This window comes from Leiobunum rupestre, chromosome 10 (genome assembly GCF_980474605.1).
Source record: "Leiobunum rupestre chromosome 10, qqLeiRupe1.1.hap1, whole genome shotgun sequence".
Taxonomy (NCBI): Eukaryota; Metazoa; Arthropoda; class Arachnida; order Opiliones; family Sclerosomatidae; genus Leiobunum; species Leiobunum rupestre.
The window spans coordinates 26,457,862-26,478,604 of NC_143393.1; the positions used below are offsets into that span (position 1 = coordinate 26,457,862).

The following is a 20,743-nucleotide window of genomic DNA, read 5'->3' on the forward strand; positions in this document are numbered from 1 at the left end:
ATCATTATTTAAAACGATTGATTAATATTAATTATCATTATTTAAAACGATTGATTAATATTAATTATCATTATCTAAAACGATTGATTAATATTAGTTATCATTATTTAAAACAATTGATTAATATTAATTATCATTATTTAAAACAATTGATTAATATTAATTATCATTATTTAAAACAATTGATTAATATTAATTATCATTATTTAAAACAATTGATTAATATTAATTATCATTATTTAAAACAATTGATTAATATTAATTATCATTATTTAAAACAATTGATTATTATTAATTTTAATGCTAATGAGTTTAATTAATATCCATTAGTATGTTAATGAGTTTAATTAATATCAATTAGTATGTTAATGAGTTAGCCCAAAATAAATTTGATTTGATTTGAATTAATATCAATTAAGATATTAATTAGTGTAATTAATAACAATTTAGATATTAATGAATTTAATTAATACCAATTAAGATATTAATTAGTTTAATTAATACCAATTTAGATATTAATGAATTTAATTAATATCAATTAGTATATTAATTAGTTTAATTGCAATTAAATAGTATAAGTAAATAAGGTAGAGTATGGTGTACTTGTTGTGAAATTCCGAAATGGCTTTAAAATTTCCGAATAATTCTTCTTTGTAATTTTTAAGTTCCGTCGGAACGTCAGAGCTGTCAATGGCCCGGACGTAATTTCTGACGACGTACTGCATGTCGCGCGAAAAATCCTCTTCCGTCTCGACCAGTTCTTTCACGACGGCACTGCAAACGACAAGTTCTCGGGATTAACAATAGACGCATTCACATATTGCCTACAGGGAAATATGCAAAAAGGGGCGAAATACACCCGAGGTACCTTCCTATTTAATAATGTTTGAGGTAGATGGCGACACTATAAAGTTTATGAAAAAATAAACTTTTTTAAAAAGTTATTAATTAATTACTAAATTATAGTACTTTAAATTCTTATTAAAAATATATAATTCTTGTAATTTAAATTAACAATTAATTTTAACAATAGTTAACACTCTCCACCATAGATGGCACTATAATACAATTTTAAACTATCCAATCAGGAAAAGAAGATAATTTGGTATTTTAAATCTCGACAAAACCGTTCTCCACTAAAAACTGAAAACTTTCAACCAATCGTTGAAAATCAAAATTATAACGTCATGTTGCTATTAGAGCGCCATCTACTAACAAATAACTTTATCATCACGTTACCTCGGATGAATTTTACCCCTTTAAAGTCGTCTTTGTCCGTTAAAAATTGAATTGATTTATTGTCCGAAATTTTGAATTTGAAAAGGGAAAAGAACTGACGCTCTTTTGGTAGAGGCTTCGATTTCTTTGGGATCCGTGTATTCTTTGTTGATTTCCGTGACCGTGGTGGTCGTGATGGCTTTGGTCCTGACCTTTTCTAAGTAGCAAGAAGGCACCCAACCCTCCACACCACCCGGTAGTTCTTTGAACGGAAGTGTTCTCACAAACCATCTTCAAGAGAACGATAAAATAAACAAAGATGGTATAAGGCATAAATTTGCTTTGCGTTATCACAACATACAAACATAATTCTATATTAACGTTCCATAGTTTTCCGTTAGTCGAAATATTTACTGATTGCCATGTGTGGAGTTACGTCATAAATAATATAGATTACCGCCTCTTGCGAGAAAATTAGGCAACTTAAAAATCAAATATAACGCACCAGATGGCGATGGTAAAAGCGTTTCTTGGAATAATTGAAATCCACGCTTAAGATAAGTAACTGACACAAGTATGTGTAACCATATGTAACATAATAACTCAGAAGTATGCCTCTGTTTGCTTTTATGTTACTAATGGTATGATGTAACGTAATTATAGATTAATAATTAAGATTTAGAAAAACTATGGTTATTTAGAAAAACCTCAAAACGGTGTGCTAAAATATGATACCTAAAAAATTATGGACATAGTTAACACGTACGCCGCAAACGAACTTGGCGCTGTGTGTAGTTTCCAGGAATCTCCTTCTAATCGTTGGTTAGAAAGTCATTCAACTTTGGAAAGTACAATCGTTTCCACGCCCGTAAAGAAAAATACATTATGACGTACTAGTGTTGTTAATTTTACAGAAAAATAAAATGCGGAAAAATTTCCAGAAAATTTTCCGCAAATCGGAAAAATAGAAAATTTAAACATAAATTACTTTTTAAGGGTTTTTAATGTTTTTAACTTTTTATCGATATAAAGTGTCTAATATAAGTAAACATACTACAAAACATTCATAGTGTTACATTATTAATCAGTTTAAACTAGTCTAGGTTTTACTTTAAGATTCGAAAAAATGAGGCGAAAATGCCGCTTTATTTAAATTTACAAACAATATGACTAATCATGGAATTAAAACTTTTTTATTTTTTTCGGAAAAATACGGAAAATGTTCCTGAAAAAAAGGCATCGGTCATTTTCCGAGCCGGAAATTTTCCGACTAACAAGTTTAACAACGCTATGACGTACCATAGTGGAAACCTAGCTTAATCCAAATTTTTGCTTGAGACCAAGGCCTATTACAAAGGCCTAAGACGTATTCATAATGAAAATTTACGCTTTCTTCGGCGATATAAAGTCAAATTATCGAAATGGAACTAATGAACTATTTACAAACACTCGCTTCGTTTGTAAAAACGCCTTTTCAACGGTATCTATGGCCATCAACGTAACAAAGGTTACAAAGCGCTTGATATCTTGGTTCGTTCACCTGAAACTGATGGCGAAACCTTCAAGCGACAACCATAACATGGGACAAAAAAAAACCCCAAGAAAGTGTAGCTAAAACTAAAGAGGCATGCCAGAATTTGTGGAAAGAAAAAATACAAAGGCAAAAAGCGGTTCAATCACACCGTTAAAAGCAGGCTCTCGGGCGAAAGATGCGCTCGGCAATTTCGTCAAAGCGGAAGCTGTCAACTATCGATCTATTTTCTCTGTGGAGCGAGACGCGAATTCTGCTAAAAGCTCGCCGCCAAAAAAGACCGTTATTTACGGTTCCAGGAGCGGTTTCCCATTTCGAAATTCGCCTAAAATAAATGCGCTCAAGTTGAAGGAACCGACTAAACAAATTCTAGCGAAACAGCTGAAAATGTTTATTGAAAAGCCCAAAATTTATTTTATCTTTTAGGGTTTTTTTGATCTAACTTAATAATAAATTGTCAAGATCATTTGTACTTTTTTAGCAGGGTCGTGTTAGAGGTTTTGCGGGCACTAAGGAAAGTCTACTAGCCGGACCCCATTGTAACATTTTATTTTTTTCTACATTTAGAATCCGGGCCCTTCGAAAGCGCGGGAAAAGATTTCTAACCGGGCCCAAGTGTATCATATAGTTTTTAACCTTTAGAATCTTGCACTTCGAGGCCCTAGGCAATGTCTTCTAACCGGGCCCTAGTGTATCATTTTTTCCTACCTTTAGAATCCGGGCCCTTCGAAAGTATGGGCTACGGACAATGTGTTCTAACCGGGCCTAGTGTATCATATAGTTTTTAACCTTTAGAATCTTGCACTTTGAGGCCCTAGGCAATGTCTTCTAACCGGGCCCTAGTGTATCATTTTTTCCTACCTTTAGAATCCAGGCCCTTCGAAATTATTGGCTCCGGACAATGTTTTCTAACCGGGCCCAGTGTATCATATTGTTTTTACCTTTAGAATCTGGCACTTCGAGGCCCTAGACAATGTCTTCTAACCGGGCCCAGTGTATCATATTGTTTCTACCTTTAGAATCTGGCACTTCGTGCCCTAGACAATGTCTTCTAACCGGGCCCAGTGTATCATATTGTTTCTACCTTTAGAATCTTGCACTTCGAGGCCCTAGACAATGTCTTCTAACCAGGCCCAGTGTATCATATTGTTTCTACCTTTAGAATCTGGCACTTCGAGGCCCTAGACAATGTCTTCTAACCGGGCCCCAGTGTATAATTTATTTTCTACCTTTAGAATCAGGGACCTTCGAAATTGTGGGCCCCGGACAATGTGTTCTAACCAGGCCCAGTGTATCATTTTGTTTCTACCTTTAGAATCCGGGCACTTCGAAAGTACGGGCCTAGCTAGACGAAGTCTTCTAACCGGGCCTTAATGGAGCATTTTTCTACCTTGAGAATCCGAGCCCTTCGAAAGTGCGGCCCTGGGAAATGGCCTATATTGTCTAAAAAGTAACTAGTCCCTGGTTTTTAGTTCATATTTGAATTTTTAAATGTTTAATTAGCATTTTCAGATTACATAACGCCACGTAATGGCCAACGTAAGAAGCTGGATTTTCACCTGCCTTATTGTTTATAAATTTCTTAAATGTGATTAGCTGCTTCACGAGGCACTGCTGCCATCTGTGGCAATAACGCAAAACTACCAAAAATCAGTCAGGCAAAGCGAAACTAAAAGTTGGCTATCCTGACCCGATATTGAAGTGAAGCAAGCTTGAGATATATTGGTATTCATATGGATAATTTTTAGTATTCCCGTTAATTGAATGATTTAATTAATATCGATTTCGGTAATAATTATTAATTGCCGAAAATAAAATTTTAAAATACATAAACAAAATAAAAAAATTAATATGTTCATAAAACCACAAATTTCAAGGGGTCTCCTGTTCTAGATTTGTTTTAAAAAATTACTAAATTTACTGATTTTTGGTTTGTTTCCTGCAAATAGGTACAGTTCCAAATTGTAGTGCATGACAAATCGCTCGGCTCACTTCGCTTCAATAAAATTGCGAGAGTAATTGAAAATATAATACCTAAAGTACATAATATAGCTTTTATGAGAGAAGTATGAATTCGTTCGGCAAAATATAGTGCGAGGCTAACATATACTAATTATAATTTCAATAATTTATATCGTTTTAGGGAGCAACGGACGCGGTAAGTTTAAAGGCGTAATTTGGCGGGAAATGAACATTGAAAATACGAAAATCCAATATGAAACGCACTTTAAAAGAAATTATTTGTAATATTATAGTTATAGTATTATAGGAAATTATATATTTATATACTTGGAATGTCCAAGGAAAACCATGATAACCTTGAAGATTGGTTTTCGCTCGTGACGCGTGGTAATTCGGCTCTAAGGCGGTAACTATGGTCTAAGACGTTAACTATAGTCTAAGACGTTAACTATAGTCTAAGACGTTAACTATGGTCTAAGGCGGTAACTATGGTCTAAGGCGGTAACTATGGTCTAAGGCGGTAACTATGGTCTAAGGCGGTAACTATAGTCTAAGGCGGTAACTACGGTCTAAGGCGGTAACTACGGTCTAAGGCGGTAACTATAGTCTGAGGCGGTAACTATGGTCTAAGGCGGTAACTATAGTCTAAGGCGGTAACTATAGTCTAAGGCGGTAACTATAGTCTAAGGCGGTAACTATAGTCTAAGGCGGTAACTATAGTCTAAGGCGGTAACTATAGTCTAAGGCGGTAACTATAGTCTAAGGCGGTAACTATAGTCTGAGGCGGTAACTATAGTCTAAGGCGGTAACTATAGTCTAAGGCGGTAACTATAGTCTAAGGCGGTAACTATAGTCTGAGGCGGTAACTATAGTCTAAGGCGGTAACTATAGTCTAAGGCGGTAACTATAGTCTAAGGCGGTAACTATAGACTAAGGCGGTAACTATAGTCTAAGGCGGTAACTATAGTCTAAGGCGGTAACTATAGTCTAAGGCGGTAACTATAGTCTAAGGCGGTAACTATAGACTAAGGCGGTAACTATAGTCTAAGGCGGTAACTATAGTCTAAGGCGGTAACTATAGTCTAAGGCGGTAACTATAGTCTAAGGCGGTAACTATAGTCTAAGGCGGTAACTATGGTCTAAGGCGGTAACTATAGTCTAAGGCGGTAACTACGGTCTAAGGCGGTAACTATAGTCTAAGGCGGTAACTATAGTCTAAGGCGGTAACTACGGTCTAAGGCGGTAACTTTGGTCTAAGGCGGTAACAATAGTCTAAGTCGGTAACTATAGTCTAAGGCGGTAACTATAGTCTAAGGCGGTAACTATAGTCTAAGGCGGTAACTATAGTCTAAGGCGGTAACTATAGTCTAAGGCGGTAACTATAGTCTAAGGCGGTAACTATAGTCTAAGGCGGTAACTATAGTCTAAGGCGGTAACTATAGTCTAAGGCGGTAACTATAGTCTAAGGCGGTAACTATAGTCTAAGGCGGTAACTATAGTCTAAGGCGGTAACTACGGTCTAAGGCGGTAACTATAGTCTAAGGCGGTAACTATAGTCTAAGGCGGTAACTACGGTCTAAGGCGGTAACTACGGTCTAAGGCGGTAACTTTGGTCTAAGGCGGTAACTATAGTCTAAGTCGGTAACTATAGTCTAAGGCGGTAACTATAGTCTAAGGCGGTAACTATAGTCTAAGGCGGTAACTATAGTCTAAGGCGGTAACTATAGTCTAAGGCGGTAACTATAGTCTAAGGCGGTAACTATAGTCTGAGGCGGTAACTATAGTCTAAGGCGGTAACTATAGTCTAAGGCGGTAACTATAGTCTAAGGCGGTAACTATAGTCTAAGGCGGTAACTATAGTCTAAGGCGGTAACTATAGTCTAAGGTGGTAACTATAGTCTAAGGCGGTAACTATAGACTAAGGCGGTAACTATAGTCTAAGGCGGTAACTATAGTCTAAGGCGGTAACTATAGTCTAAGGCGGTAACTATAGTCTAAGGCGGTAACTATAGTCTAAGGCGGTAACTATGGTCTAAGGCGGTAACTATAGTCTAAGGCGGTAACTACGGTCTAAGGCGGTAACTATAGTCTAAGGCGGTAACTATAGTCTAAGGCGGTAACTACGGTCTAAGGCGGTAACTTTGGTCTAAGGCGGTAACAATAGTCTAAGTCGGTAACTATAGTCTAAGGCGGTAACTATAGTCTAAGGCGGTAACTATAGTCTAAGGCGGTAACTATAGTCTAAGGCGGTAACTATAGTCTAAGGCGGTAACTATAGTCTAAGGCGGTAACTATAGTCTAAGGCGGTAACTATAGTCTAAGGCGGTAACTATAGTCTAAGGCGGTAACTATAGTCTAAGGCGGTAACTATAGTCTAAGGCGGTAACTATAGTCTAAGGCGGTAACTACGGTCTAAGGCGATAACTATAGTCTAAGGCGGTAACTATAGTCTAAGGCGGTAACTACGGTCTAAGGCGGTAACTTTGGTCTAAGGCGGTAACTATAGTCTAAGGCGGTAACTATAGTCTAAGTCGGTAACTATAGTCTAAGGCGGTAATTATAGTCTAAGGCGGTAACTATGGTCTAAGGCGGTAACTATAGTCTAAGGCGGTAACTATAGTCTAAGGCGGTAACTACGGTCTAAGGCGGTAACTATAGTCTAAGGCGGTAACTATAGTCTAAGGCGGTAACTACGGTCTAAGGCGGTAACTTTGGTCTAAGGCGGTAACTATAGTCTAAGTCGGTAACTATAGTCTAAGTCGGTAACTATAGTCTAAGGCGGTAATTATAGTCTAAGGCGGTAATTATAGTCTAAGGCGGTAACTATGGTCTAAGGCGGTAACTATGGTCTATTATTAATAAAGATTATGTAATAAGAAAATAGATCAACAAAACAGTAACGTATTTAGTTTTATCAGTCCGACAGGCAGATTTTGAGAAGCAGATGGAAACAGTTTCCCGTCTAAGTTTACGCGATAAAACCAGCTCGCGACTATAAATACAACGACCAGACAGCCACTGCTGTGTTGGCTGAGATATTAACCCTCGCGTTAGTCATTCGCATCAATTTACATACACGTTCTATCGCAGACGTCGACTCCACCGAGAAGTCAAAATAACAGAGACAAACCGGCGAATCCTAATCTTTAGGCTTATTTATATTTAGCGGCATCATCGGAGGGAATAATTGGAGTAGAACGAACTTACTTTCTGGGTTTGGTTGAATCGTCCAAGATCTCGACTTGTTGGCCTTCCTTCAGTGGAATGGCTTCCTTGTCGCTGCGGACGGGCTCGAAATCGATGATGGCCTCGTACACTTTGCGCGATCCACTCTATAATGGGAAACAGGGATGGAATATTAAACCTCTCACAATTTAGGTGGTTCAATTTTGAACTTTTTAATCAATTTTATTTTGATATCCATAAAACCCACTTTTGTAGATTTGAAAAATGAATTAATGTGCATTGTATTTGTGGAAATCGCACGTTGACTTTTTCCGGATTGGAAAGTTATTTATTAATATTTACATTGTATTTGTGGAAATCGCACGCGGACTTTTTCCGGATTTTAAAGTTATTTATTAATATTTGCATTGTATTTGTTGAAATCGCACGTTGACTTTTCCGGATTGGAAAGTTATTTATTAATATTTACATTGTATTTGTGGAAATCGCACGCGGACTTTTTCCGGATTTTAAAGTTATTTATTAATATTTACATTGTATTTGTTGAAATCGCACGTTGACTTTTCCGGATTGGAAAGTTATTTATTAATATTTACATTGCATTTGTTGAAATAGCACGTTGAATTTTCCGGATTGGAAACTTATTTATTAATATTTGCATTGTACTTGTTGAAATCGCACGTTGACTTTTCCGGATTGGAAAGTTATTTATTAATATTTACATTGTATTTGTGGAAATCGCACGCGGACTTTTTCCGGATTTTAAAGTTATTTATTAATATTTGCATTGTATTTGTTGAAATCGCACGTTGACTTTTCCGGATTGGAAAGTTATTTATTAATATTTACATTGTATTTGTTGAAATAGCACGTTGAATTTTCCGGATTGGAAACTTATTTATTAATATTTGCATTGTACTTGTTGAAATCGCACGTTGACTTTTCCGGATTGGAAAGTTATTTATTAATATTTGCATTGTATATGTGGAAATCGCACGCTCCCGAATTGGATAGTTATTTATTAATATTTGCATTGTATTTGTTGAAATCGCACATTGACTTTTTCCGGATTGAAAGGTTTTAAACAAAATGTTTCAATTTATTTCAAAACGTTTTGAACATTTTTTTTCAAAAGCTAATGTAACTTCGTACAAGTCTTAGGGAATTTCGGTTTTACACGGTTTTTAAAATAATTTGAAATGTGTATTTATTGCGAGGGGCAGTTCACTCCCATGATTAAATCTGCACTCTTGGTTGATTAAATCTGATTAAATTTGATGTCTGTAGCTTTGGCTGTATTGAATTTAATCCGATTAAATTTAATGTCTGTAGCTTTGGCTGTATTAAATTTAATCCAATTAAATTTTTAACCTTGATTACTTCTGCACTCTACGAAGGAGTGAACTGCCCCTCGATTTATTGTACGATATTTTTTTGGAAAATGTTTTTATAAGAATTTGTTTGACGCCAAATAAAGTAAAAGTTTAAATCGACGTTTTAAAATAGGGTTTTTATTAATTAGGTTTTAAAAAAACATCCCTGGATTTTCTTCTCCGAAGGTAAAAACACTTGAGCTTGCAATTACGTATAACTAATGAACTACGCAGCGGAAAAACTCGCCGAGTTCTCGAATCATTCTTTGCCTATCTCTCCATCTCTTTCAACCTCCGAGTTTAATATCTGACTGCGGATCTTAGATTTGAGCGAAGAATCGCTGGTTGGATTCCCAGGAATGACACGAGATTCGCTTTAATTTGGAATTCCGCTGGAGTCCTGCCATCTGGGACTGAATTAACAGATTTCAACTGGCGGAGAAGATACAATACTTTTTGGCTTTTGTACTTCTACCCTTCTAGCTTACTACGTCAAGGATAGTTTCCCAGTAGGTCGAATTCGCGAGGGAATTCTATTCGCGAAAATACCAAAAGCCTTCATTTAATTAGGGATCATTTGTTTATAGGGCCTTGAGAAAAAATACTGCAAATGGATAGTTTTTCTTTAAAAATAAACTGAAATTAAATCACTTAATATTAATCAGCCCAAAAATCAAATTAATCAGTCAAAAAAAAACCAATGAATTTGAAAAACAATTAGTACACCCAAATAAATGATACGTCTGACCAAACTAAAGAAATTAAACTTACCAAATAAAAAGTAAAAGCCGAGGGGCTGGTCACTCCGCGTAATCGGTGTACATAGCCGTACCTTTGACTGTACTAATGGGATTACGCGTTATCTTTAAAGTCCCTGCCTTTGGCAGTGCTAATCTAAGCGTAATCCGGCGCAATCGGTGTACAGACTTTCTAAGAGTGGTTAGCCCCTCGGTAAAAGCAAAAATTTTATTTCATTGTAATAACAGTGCTTTAGTTGCATTAGCTGTCGACCCCTCTTCCGCTTTTGTCCAATAGGTATATTTTTGGCCTCAATTGGAACGTCTAAGAATTTGTTCACGTATGCTACAGCTACGATATGTTTACATGTTTGGGTTGGGGAAACGCTACCAATTCTGTGTTAAATCCGTTAAATCGTTTACAAAATAGGATTATAAAAACTTGTCTATCCAAACCAATATTATACCCTACTTCTCTATTGTACTCCGAGTTTAAAGTTTTAAACATAAGACAAATATATACACTTAGCGTACTATCTAAAATGTTTGAATATAAATGTCAGCCAGACTTAATGTATAAACACTCATATGGAACTAGATCACTGAACTCTTTTAATTTTATCACACCAAAGTTGAATAAGAGTAAGAGTCAAAGACACGCGAGATATTATGGGTCAATATTATTTAATCAATTACAATCTGAAATAAAAAATGAAACGTCATTTAAAACATATAAATTTAAGATAAAAAATTGGACACTGGAAAATTATGAAACTATAAGCAATTTGTTTTAGTGTTGTTTTTTGACTGTACGGTAAATTCGATCGGAGGTAAAAAATTATTTCTTAATAACAAAATATTTGTGCCCTCTACACACGTGCTATGCTTTTGTAGAAGGGCAAGTGTACTAGTAAACACAAAAAAAGTAATTAGTGAAATGTAATGTAAAGTACACACAATAAACTATTTGATTTGATATAAATTCTTTCAGATATACGACACAAGTACAAGAAGCCTCTTTCCAGTTATCTTGGTTGATAGTTACTAAATATAAAACGGTCTGATATTTCGCAAACGAGTCAAAATTTCTGAAGTTTAGATTTTCACGTTGACGTAAATATTTATTTATTTCAGTTTCTTTTAATTTTGAGCTACTTGAATTGCGAAAAAAATATAATTGACCGTAATTGTCGGCAAATATCTCCGAATTTAAAGAACCCGGATTTCTTTCAACCGACCAGTCCCCGATTATGGTTTTGCTGCTTGAAAAAAGTATCCCAAAGGGAGTCGCCTACCGACAGTACCTTCTTCTTTTTTTTTACTTTTATATTTTTGGTAGGTTTCATTTATTTTTTATGGTCATCGTAAATATTTGTTTAGCTACTTTCATTGTTTTTTAATGTCACTGCTTTTTTTTGGGCAATATAATTTGTTTTTTGGGCGACTTAAATGTAAGCCAAATTAAATATAGTAAAAGGTAGAAATTAAATATAATAAAATGTTGAAATTAAATATAGTAAAAGGTAGAAATTAAATATAATAAAAGGTAGAAATTAAATATAATAAAAGGTAGAAATTAAATATAATAAAAGGTAGAAATTAAATATAATAAAAGGTTGAAATTAAATATAATAAAATGTTGAAATTAAATATAATAAAATGTTGAAATTAAATATAATAAAAGGTTGAAATTAAATATAATAAAAGGTTGAAATTAAATATAGTAAAAGGTTGAAATTAAATATAGTAAAAGGTTGAAATGAAATATAATAAAAGGTTGAAATTAAATATAATAAAAGGTTGAAATTAAATATAATAAAAGGTTGAAATTAAATATAGTAAAAGGTTGAAATTAAATATAGTAAAAGGTTGAAATTAAATATAGTAAAAGGTAGAAATTAAATATAATAAAATGTTGAAATTAAATATAATAAAATGTTGAAATTAAATATAGTAAAATGTTGAAATTAAATATAATAAAATGTTGAAATTAAATATAATAAAATGTTGAAATTAAATATAATAAAATGTTGAAATTAAATATAATAAAAGGTTGAAATTAAATATAATAAAAGGTTGAAATTAAATATAGTAAAAGGTTGAAATTAAATATAATAAAAGGTTGAAATTAAATATAATAAAAGGTTGAAATTAAATATAATAAAAGGTTGAAATTAAATATAGTAAAAGGTTGAAATTAAATATAGTAAAAGGTTGAAATTAAATATAATAAAAGGTTGAAATTAAATATAGTAAAAGGTTGAAATTAAATATAGTAAAAGGTTGAAATTAAATATAGTAAAAGGTTGAAATTAAATATAATAAAATGTTGAAATTAAATATAATAAAATGTTGAAATTAAATATAGTAAAATGTTGAAATTAAATATAATAAAATGTTGAAATTAAATATAATAAAATGTTGAAATTAAATATAATAAAAGGTTGAAATTAAATATAATAAAAGGTTGAAATTAAATATAGTAAAAGGTTGAAATTAAATATAGTAAAAGGTTGAAATTAAATATAGTAAAAGGTTGAAATTAAATATAGTAAAAGGTTGAAATTAAATATAGTAAAAGGTAATTCTACCCTGGAAAATACCTTATCTTAATTTTTTATAAATGATTTCGTAAGAAAAAAACGAAAAATGGTTAATTTGAATATTTAAATATTTGGTTTAAAAATATATTGAAATTGAATATCATTTGTTTCTACGTGTACAAAGCGAAAAATTAACTATATTAAATAGATAAAAATGCTTCACAAAAATTATTAACTAATTTAATTAAAAGACTACGTCCTTTTTAACAAGGTTTAGACACAGCGTGCTGAGCCGGCTAAGCGCAAAAATGCAAGGTCACGTATCCGAGTGTATTTTTTGAAACTTCGTTGCCAAGAACTTTCGAGGAGGCTTTGAACGAAATGTAGGTCGCGGCATATTCTTCAAAGAACCTTCCCGATAAATTTGCATACCAATGCAACTCTTTAAAATATACTATGTAAAAGCTTTTACCCAAAGTGACAGAATTTGTGTGTGAATCTGAAAAGTGTGGTATGGCAAGCGAAAATCCTTTCAAGTTAAAATGAAAACAAAACTTATCCTTTTTTTCTTAAAATCTTTAAATTTAAAAGCCGGTCGATCTAGTAAAGAAAAACATTAGAAGAGATCATCTTGAAGACACCCACGACAAGCGCAGATAAATCTCTAATTTTTATAATGATGTCAGATTAACCACGGAAACTATGCCAAAAGATTCCCCAGCCAAGAACCTATAATTATACTGAAAGACATTAGTTATGGCTCATCTACAAATACGTCACCACGTCGAAGCTGCAAGTTGTTTTCATTACCACCTTCAATTATCATTTAATTCCCGCGCATATTACCAAGAGGATGATTTAAACAGAACCCTTTCAGTAATACCATCAGTAACATAATAGCTGAAAACTATTCGTGAGTTCTGAACCGTTAAGAGAACAGCCTAGGACTGAGCTGTAACGTCACGCAAAAGTTCTGGATAGTTCAGAACTTTTGTACGAATAGTTGTGATTCGTACGATTTGACGTACGCAGCCCGATGTGCAGACGAATTTTAGAGATTTCAACCTTGAGTTCCGACCAGTACTTGCTCTTGAGCAGGTACCATTTAGAACGGTTCCGAACGGTTCAACAAGAGGTTCTTGTCTGCGAATAGTTTGCATTTGGGTAGTTCTAGAATTTTTTTGCCGAATAGTGCGCATGGGGACTGGTTGAACGGTTCAGAACTCACGAATAGTTTTCAGCTATTAACAATAACTATGACAATTAACGAGATTTACAACCAAACTGATTTTCATAGTTATTGCGTTATCAAGATGTTTTCTCAGCACAGAGCCCTCTAGTGTCTAAAATACGTGAGACTTTCGCTAAGCCGAAATATCTGGTTTCCGATAGATAGGAATGATAAAAATTTTCCAATGGACGCTTCAATAAAAGATACTCGGTTTCTACTCCCCTCTCCAAATTCTTCTGGGAAGGAGCTATTTCCGGTCGGTCGGTTAAACGGTTAGATTGGCTAGCCACAAAGTCATATTTAAGCCAAATGGAGACGCGTTTTTGCCCTCATGAGAATTTTGCGTCAGATAAGAAACGCGTGGGCTCACGTGTATAAGGAACATACTAATGTTTATTTTCGATAATATATTTTAAGGTAACATATATAATGTTTTTAAAACTAAGTATAAGAAGATAATATTATTATTATCATCCTCTTATGGTATAAATAATTAAAATTATATGTAATATTTTTATAATACCGGGCAATTTTAAAGCTTCTCATGGAGGCAGAGTTAATTCATTTCGTACAAAATTATCTTTTGGAAAAAGATGAAAACTCATTCCTTTAGAACTAATCATATTACTTTTGCGGTACGGTATGCAACAAGTGTTTCCTTTTAACCAGGTAACTTTTTTGGCATGTTAAGGCTTAGCAAAAAACTGATGTTACGTTCGAGAGAGTTTCCAGCTTTCTATTCACCAAGCACTATATAAATAATAACTTATGAGTCCTGGCTGTCGGAAATATTACTTCTTGGCAATTTCTGGGAAGATGTTTTATTTAAGCGCCTATTGTCCTTTTTAAAATTTCATTTAGCGCGTGAAAAACCTCTACATTGTACAGTCAAAATGCAGATAAATAAGCTTGCAAGACTTTCCAATACAGAGGTATTGTTGCGCGCCATAATTGAATTTTAAGAAAGGTCAATAGATAGGCGGAATATTAGGCTAAAATGATAAAAATTAAAAACGTTTTTCTCGGCGCCACGAGCTCATGTTTTTTATCACGCGTGATTCGCACGCCGGCTTCGAAACAAAGCCAAAGCCCCTCGCGACTCCAGAACGTGCTCTCCGATATTAGGCTTAAATTTTTATCAAAATGTAGTCATCCAAAACGGTAAGTCGCCAGTCCAAGTCACAGCTTGAAGAGAGTATCAGGGCCGAAAAAAGGTTCGGGTAGAAAATTAGCATTAAAGCAATAGGAAGTGTCATACTTATTATGTTACTTATGGTAATACGAAGTTTCTGGCGAAGTAGCCAAATTTGAGTCTTATACCTAAGCATCCTTTTGGCCAAGCGGCGCGCATACCTTAAAGATGAAACATTCGCTACTTTTACTACGTGTCACCCTCAACCATAAAGCTAGTTCATTTCAAAAGAATTTCATTGTTATTTTTAACAAATTAACGGCTTTACGCGTATCTTAGAGCGTCTGCTACCTGCATTTAAACATACGTAGCCAAAAAAAACACCAATAATCCAGTCTAAAAATAATGTCACGTAAAAATTGTTACCCTCCATTTAGTCCAAAATAGTTCTCCAAATTCTCATTTCGTCCAATGTCATTTTACCCAATCTCATTTCGTCCAATGTCATTTTACCCAATCTCATTTGGCTCAATCTCATTTCACCCAATCTCATTTCGTCCAATCCCTTTGCGCCCAATCCCTTTGCGCCCAAAACGAGACAAATATACTTGGTGTATCTAAAATGATGATTCGAATAACAATTAGATAGGGTAACTAAGACTCAACATAACCTAATGATAAATATTTATTTCATATTCTTCCTTTTATACTTTAAGAAATATCCCCTTCCCTCGAAAATATTAAAATTCATTTAAAAGAACAGTTTCTTTTGGTCTATTTTTGGGAGGTATTTTAATTTAAGTTTCTATGTTTGATTCGGGAGAAAATGGCCATTAGGTGAAATGGGAGATATTATTTTAGGCGAAAAAATTAAGATTGGGAGAAATGAGAACATTACTGTAAAAATTAAGCCGCGTAAACATATTTTGTAATAGTTTTAGAAAGTTATTATATTGTGTATTTAGCGCTGAAATTTGTTTAAAGCGAATAACATTTGCGGGATACTTTTCCCGTATGATACATGTTATTTACTTCTGCCATGACAAAATAGCGCGAATTATGGGAAAAAATAAACTTATTTTACTTTAGAAAAAGTAACATTGTTATCAGGGTTGGACATAAGCATATTTGTTTTAGTAGTCAGCCTGACTAGTGAGCCTCCTATCTTAATTTATTTTAGTAGTCACTGACTAGTGGGGGTAAAAATGGGGGTATACAAACCATAAGGACCGCCAACATTTGGCTTTACCGGTCAGAATTATATCACTAGAGTTACATGACTTTGACCGATCACAATTGTTTTTTAAATAAAATGGGATTGATGAATTTATGATACGCCATATTCGCCATTATTTAAGAATATTTAGGGAAATTTTTCATTAGTCAAATTGACTAGATTTCCGATTAATTTTAGTAGTCAAAGTATTTATTTTAGTAGTCAAAGCATTTATTTTAGTAGTCAAAGCATTTATTTTAGTAGTCAAAGCATTTATTTTAGTAGTCAAATGCCGTGGTCAAATGCCGTGACTATTGTCTTATGTCCAGCCCTAATTGTTATATTCAGGTTTAGAAATATTGAAGTAATAAAAACAAACGTAAAAAAAATCAATTTCGAGTGAAATTTAATAATCACTAACAAAAGCATACATTTAAATCGATAATGTAGGATTTCGTCCTGTATATAAATAAGTAAGAAAATTGTCAATCTATAAAAGGGAGGGGTCTATATATACTTAGGAAAATAACATCTTTAAATTAATAAAAGGAAGTGGGGGGGTCACTTAGAGTCGTATATGATCACAGGGGCCTTCTCACCTCAATCACCGTTGCATCTTCGTATCCTTTCGTGGCGTCGTTATCCCTAACGATTCGCGAACACAAGAAAGCCAACGTGGGGGAGGATGTTCGGGGAGGGAAGGGACTATCGTTAGGCCTAGCGACCTCTAAACTATCTAAATCGAAAAGTGTTTCGGAGATTTCTCCGATTTTACCGTCATGTTCCGGAAAATGAAAATAGTTTTCGGAATCAAAAAACGCGTCTTCCAAAGAAGAGTTGCCGTCTTCGCTGTTTGCGTCAGTCGTGGATCTAATCATTTTACCCGCGACAATGTGGTTCTGGCCATTTTCCCGCGTATCGGTTGTTGGATCTACTTGTTTTTGCGTCTCACGTTCCGCGAAGATTTGCCCGTTCAGATTGTACTCATTTTCGCGATCTACGGGGCAATCTTGGTAGCTATTTTCTTCCTCCGTTTCTAGGGAGTTGATGGCGATGGCTTTGTCATTTTGCGGCGCTACTGATGCTGGGATCTCGTTGTTATTTTCTTCGAACAAAGTTTTTTTCTCGGAATCCAATTTGGGATTGATTTCAATTTGATCTTCCCGCGTGGCTTCTAGATTCTCGCGGCCTTCGCTGATGCAATTGGTTGCTCTAGTTTCTATTTCCGTTTCGCGTTCCGCCGCTTGATCCATTACTGGAGCCTCTACTTCAAGGTCAACGTCACGATTGTCATCAGGGTCACATTCCGTAACTGGATGAGAAGGTGGTTCTTCTACCGTGTCGTCGAGGTCAATTTGGAGAGACGGATTACTATTGACAACAGTCAAGTTCACTTGTTTAGAATGAAGACGTTCTTCGTGACAATGGTGCCTATCATCGATACTTATTAGGGTTGTATCTTCCACGAGTTCCGTTGGAACGTCTGATGTATTACTAATGACATCACAGTCAATGCGATTAACATCTTCGTTTATCGCGTCGGTTTGATTAGATTCGACATCTAGACGTTCTTCGGGACAATGGCGCCTATCATCGTTATTTATTAGGGTTGTATCTTCCACGAGTTCCGTTGGAACGTCTGATGTATTACTAATGACATCACAGTCAATACGATTAACATCTTCGTTTATCGCGTCGGTTTGATTGGATTCGACGTCTAGACAATGGCTACTTTTATCACCTTCCAAAGTGTCCTTCCTTTCAATTTCAATGTCAGGAACAATAACATCGGTTTTCTCAGTCAAATCATCAGAGTCCCGCGTTCGAATCTCAATATGGTCTTTATTTTCGCCGGGTATCATAGGCACCTCATTATAGCAATCGGCGTTCGGTAAAAGAGAAGATAGTGGCCCTTCTGGATCTGGCAAAGGCGCCGGCGTCAAATTAGGACTTGACACGTGGGACGTTCCTTCTCCGTCATCCGGCATTTTAGTATCCTCATCACTGACAGAGGCAACTTCTCGCGAATGCGGTTCTTTGTTCGTCGCGACTTCCAGCGTTTCTAGATCTCTTTCCTCTTGGTCCTCCCCGGTAGTTATCCGCTGGGTGGGGACGGGACTCCCTTCCGTGTTTCTAAACTCGTCCGAATTGAAAGAGTCGCAGGAAAGACGCGACGACACGTACGAGGCTTTGCGCCTCTCCCCGTAACCCGAGTCCTCGTCTTCCAAGGACCCATCCACACTCTTGCCGGGAGAGAAGCGACCATTTTCGGAGGTCGCCTCATCCTCGACTTGGGTGTCTCCTTGCTCTTCTTCGGGATAGTTTTGGGCGAAAAAGTCCAGGATACTTTCGTCCTTCCATTCGCTGGGATCCAAATTATTCCCGAAATAGACGATTCTATTTTGGCAATGGTTCTCGGCGGCCATCTTCTCCATCTGCCGCTTCCACCTGTCCATGGCTCGTTCGGTCTTCTTGGTGTACACGACGTCGGCCAGTCCATTGACCTCTAATAAAGTACGGATCTTCGGCTTGGGAATGTCCTCGTTGGCCTTACCCTGAATGGTCTTGAGCCGCGCCAGGAAGATATCACCTCGGACGCTGACGATGTAGATGTCGCCAGTGTTGGGCGACTTCCAAACCCGGTCGATACCCAAGGGTATCATTCGATCGACTTCTTCCGGCACGAAGGCGTCCTTGGTTCGTTCGTCCCAACCGTCTAGTAGCTCCAGATTGTCCTTGGTTAAATCGGCCTCCCCATCCTCAACCAGGACGGGGTAGACGTATTGGTAGTTAAGGTAGCCGCGGTATTTGTAGCAGATTCTGCAGTGAAAGTCTCGTTCAGTCACGGCGCGGATTTTACCGTCAGGATCCAACATCGGGTAAATGTAGCGGTACTCTCCGCTGAATTTGTTCTTGGTCGTGATGCGGCAACCGGATACGCCGTCGAATTTGGGATAGTTTTCAGTCCGGGGCACGAAACTGTGTTCTTCGTTGTCGACGCTCTTGGACATGACGCGACACGGCACGTCGCGTCGAGAATTTGATGACGTTTTACTCGCCATTTCTTAACAAACTTCGAAAGTTCTTAAATACTGATTTAAAACAAACAAAATCTCCTACCGCGAAATCTCCCGATCAAAGGTTTGAGAGAGCGCAAAGTTCTTGTTTATAATTCTCAATCGGCGATTGGCAAAAAGGTTTTCTCAGTTTCGAGCGCTTCCACCTTCGGGAAATCCAAACATCATCGCATTTTTGGGTTAGTCTCCCGTTGGCGGTCGTAGCGGTGGATCGCGACCGGCGACGAAGATTTATCCCACACTGAGCGCGAATTTTACAAGTACCTGGCCGTATCAACGCTTTTTGAAGTCTGAAGAGTAACCGACTCTTTCGAGTGGCGGAGAAAGGGCGGATGAAGCACTCAGCATCCCGATGCCAAGTTTTCGCGGCGATCTAGCTCGAAATTTCCACTCTAATGATTTCGTTTACCCCCCAAAAAACGCAATTTTTTCTTTCATTCTCGGGGTCGTTTTCTCTATAAGCCCTTCTCGCTAGTCTTTCCCGTTCCAAAGAGAAGAAACTACTAAGGTTAATGGTCGACTAAACAGCAGACTACGCGAAATATTCCCGATTGAAGAGAGTTCGCGAGAAGAGGAAAACCTTTTGCCGATTCAACGATTCGGTTCCTCCTTTTCGCTTCCAGACAATTACGGATTAAGCGGAAGTAAGCGGCTTAAATCTGGATTAAGGCGCGAAACCGCTGACTAAATCTACCGCGACTCTTTTCAATTTTTATACGGTCATCTCGAACACTCGGTAGCGAATTTAGCGAGAATTGCTAGGCCCAAAATCTAAAGGACGGGGTTTTTAGCGGGGATAGCGACGGACTGGTAGCGAAACTAATTCTAAAACGCGACAGCGTTCAAACCGAGTAACGTTTTTCGACAAGGCCCGAGAGACTGCCGAGTTAAATATAGACCAATCTATCAGAAACATTCCTACTGTTGTCTCTCATTCCTACGTAGGCGAGGTCGCTTTTACCCGATACTTCGGTAGAAGTAGGGATAGAATTAAATTAGGACTAGACCCGGCTACCAGATAACGTACGTAAGCGTCTCGTCTGTCTTTATAGCGATGCAATTGGAACGGATATATTTTTAACCTCGTCTAAAGTCGACCCACAAAAATTATTCTAGACGGGCTATTCTGGCTTATACCACTCTCACGGCATCACTTCGAAACCATAACAAACAAATCACGCTTCAAGGGCGACGCTAATATTTTGGTGGTGCCGATAATTTGCATAATTTATCATAAAACAAAATGCCAAGAAGGTCGATACGGTGGGTTTACTATTTATTTTCTCTATTATTTATAGGACAAGGCGAAACAAAATAAAAATATTTAGTTCAATCTACCATTAAAGGGAGTATATCGTTTTCATGAATTTGGGGCAATACATAATTACATCCCCCTCAGTTTTCTATCCGCGTGTTATACGTAGTGCAGCGTTGCCAGGTCCCAAAACTGAAATTATAGTATCGAAGCCCAAAAATTATCGAATTTTCTAGAAAATTATAGTACACAAGTACGGCCAGCTTTGATTACTCGCTATAC

At 36.2% G+C, this 20,743-nt stretch overlaps 1 protein-coding gene across 1 annotated transcript in view; it reads right to left on the reverse strand.

Moving 5' to 3' along the window:
* The window catches only part of Obsc (Obscurin), a 50,806-nt gene extending 31,046 nt beyond the window's left edge, over positions 1-19,760 (reverse strand). The window contains exons 1-4 of the mRNA XM_090161718.1: positions 16,729-19,760; positions 7,919-8,043; positions 1,339-1,509; positions 604-774 (exon numbers count right to left, since the gene is read on the reverse strand). Coding sequence (XP_090017844.1) covers positions 604-774; positions 1,339-1,509; positions 7,919-8,043; positions 16,729-19,191 — 2,930 coding nt within the window. The 5' untranslated portion in view covers positions 19,192-19,760. The remainder of the gene's footprint in view (positions 1-603; positions 775-1,338; positions 1,510-7,918; positions 8,044-16,728) is intronic.
* Positions 19,761-20,743: the final 983 nt, after the last annotated feature.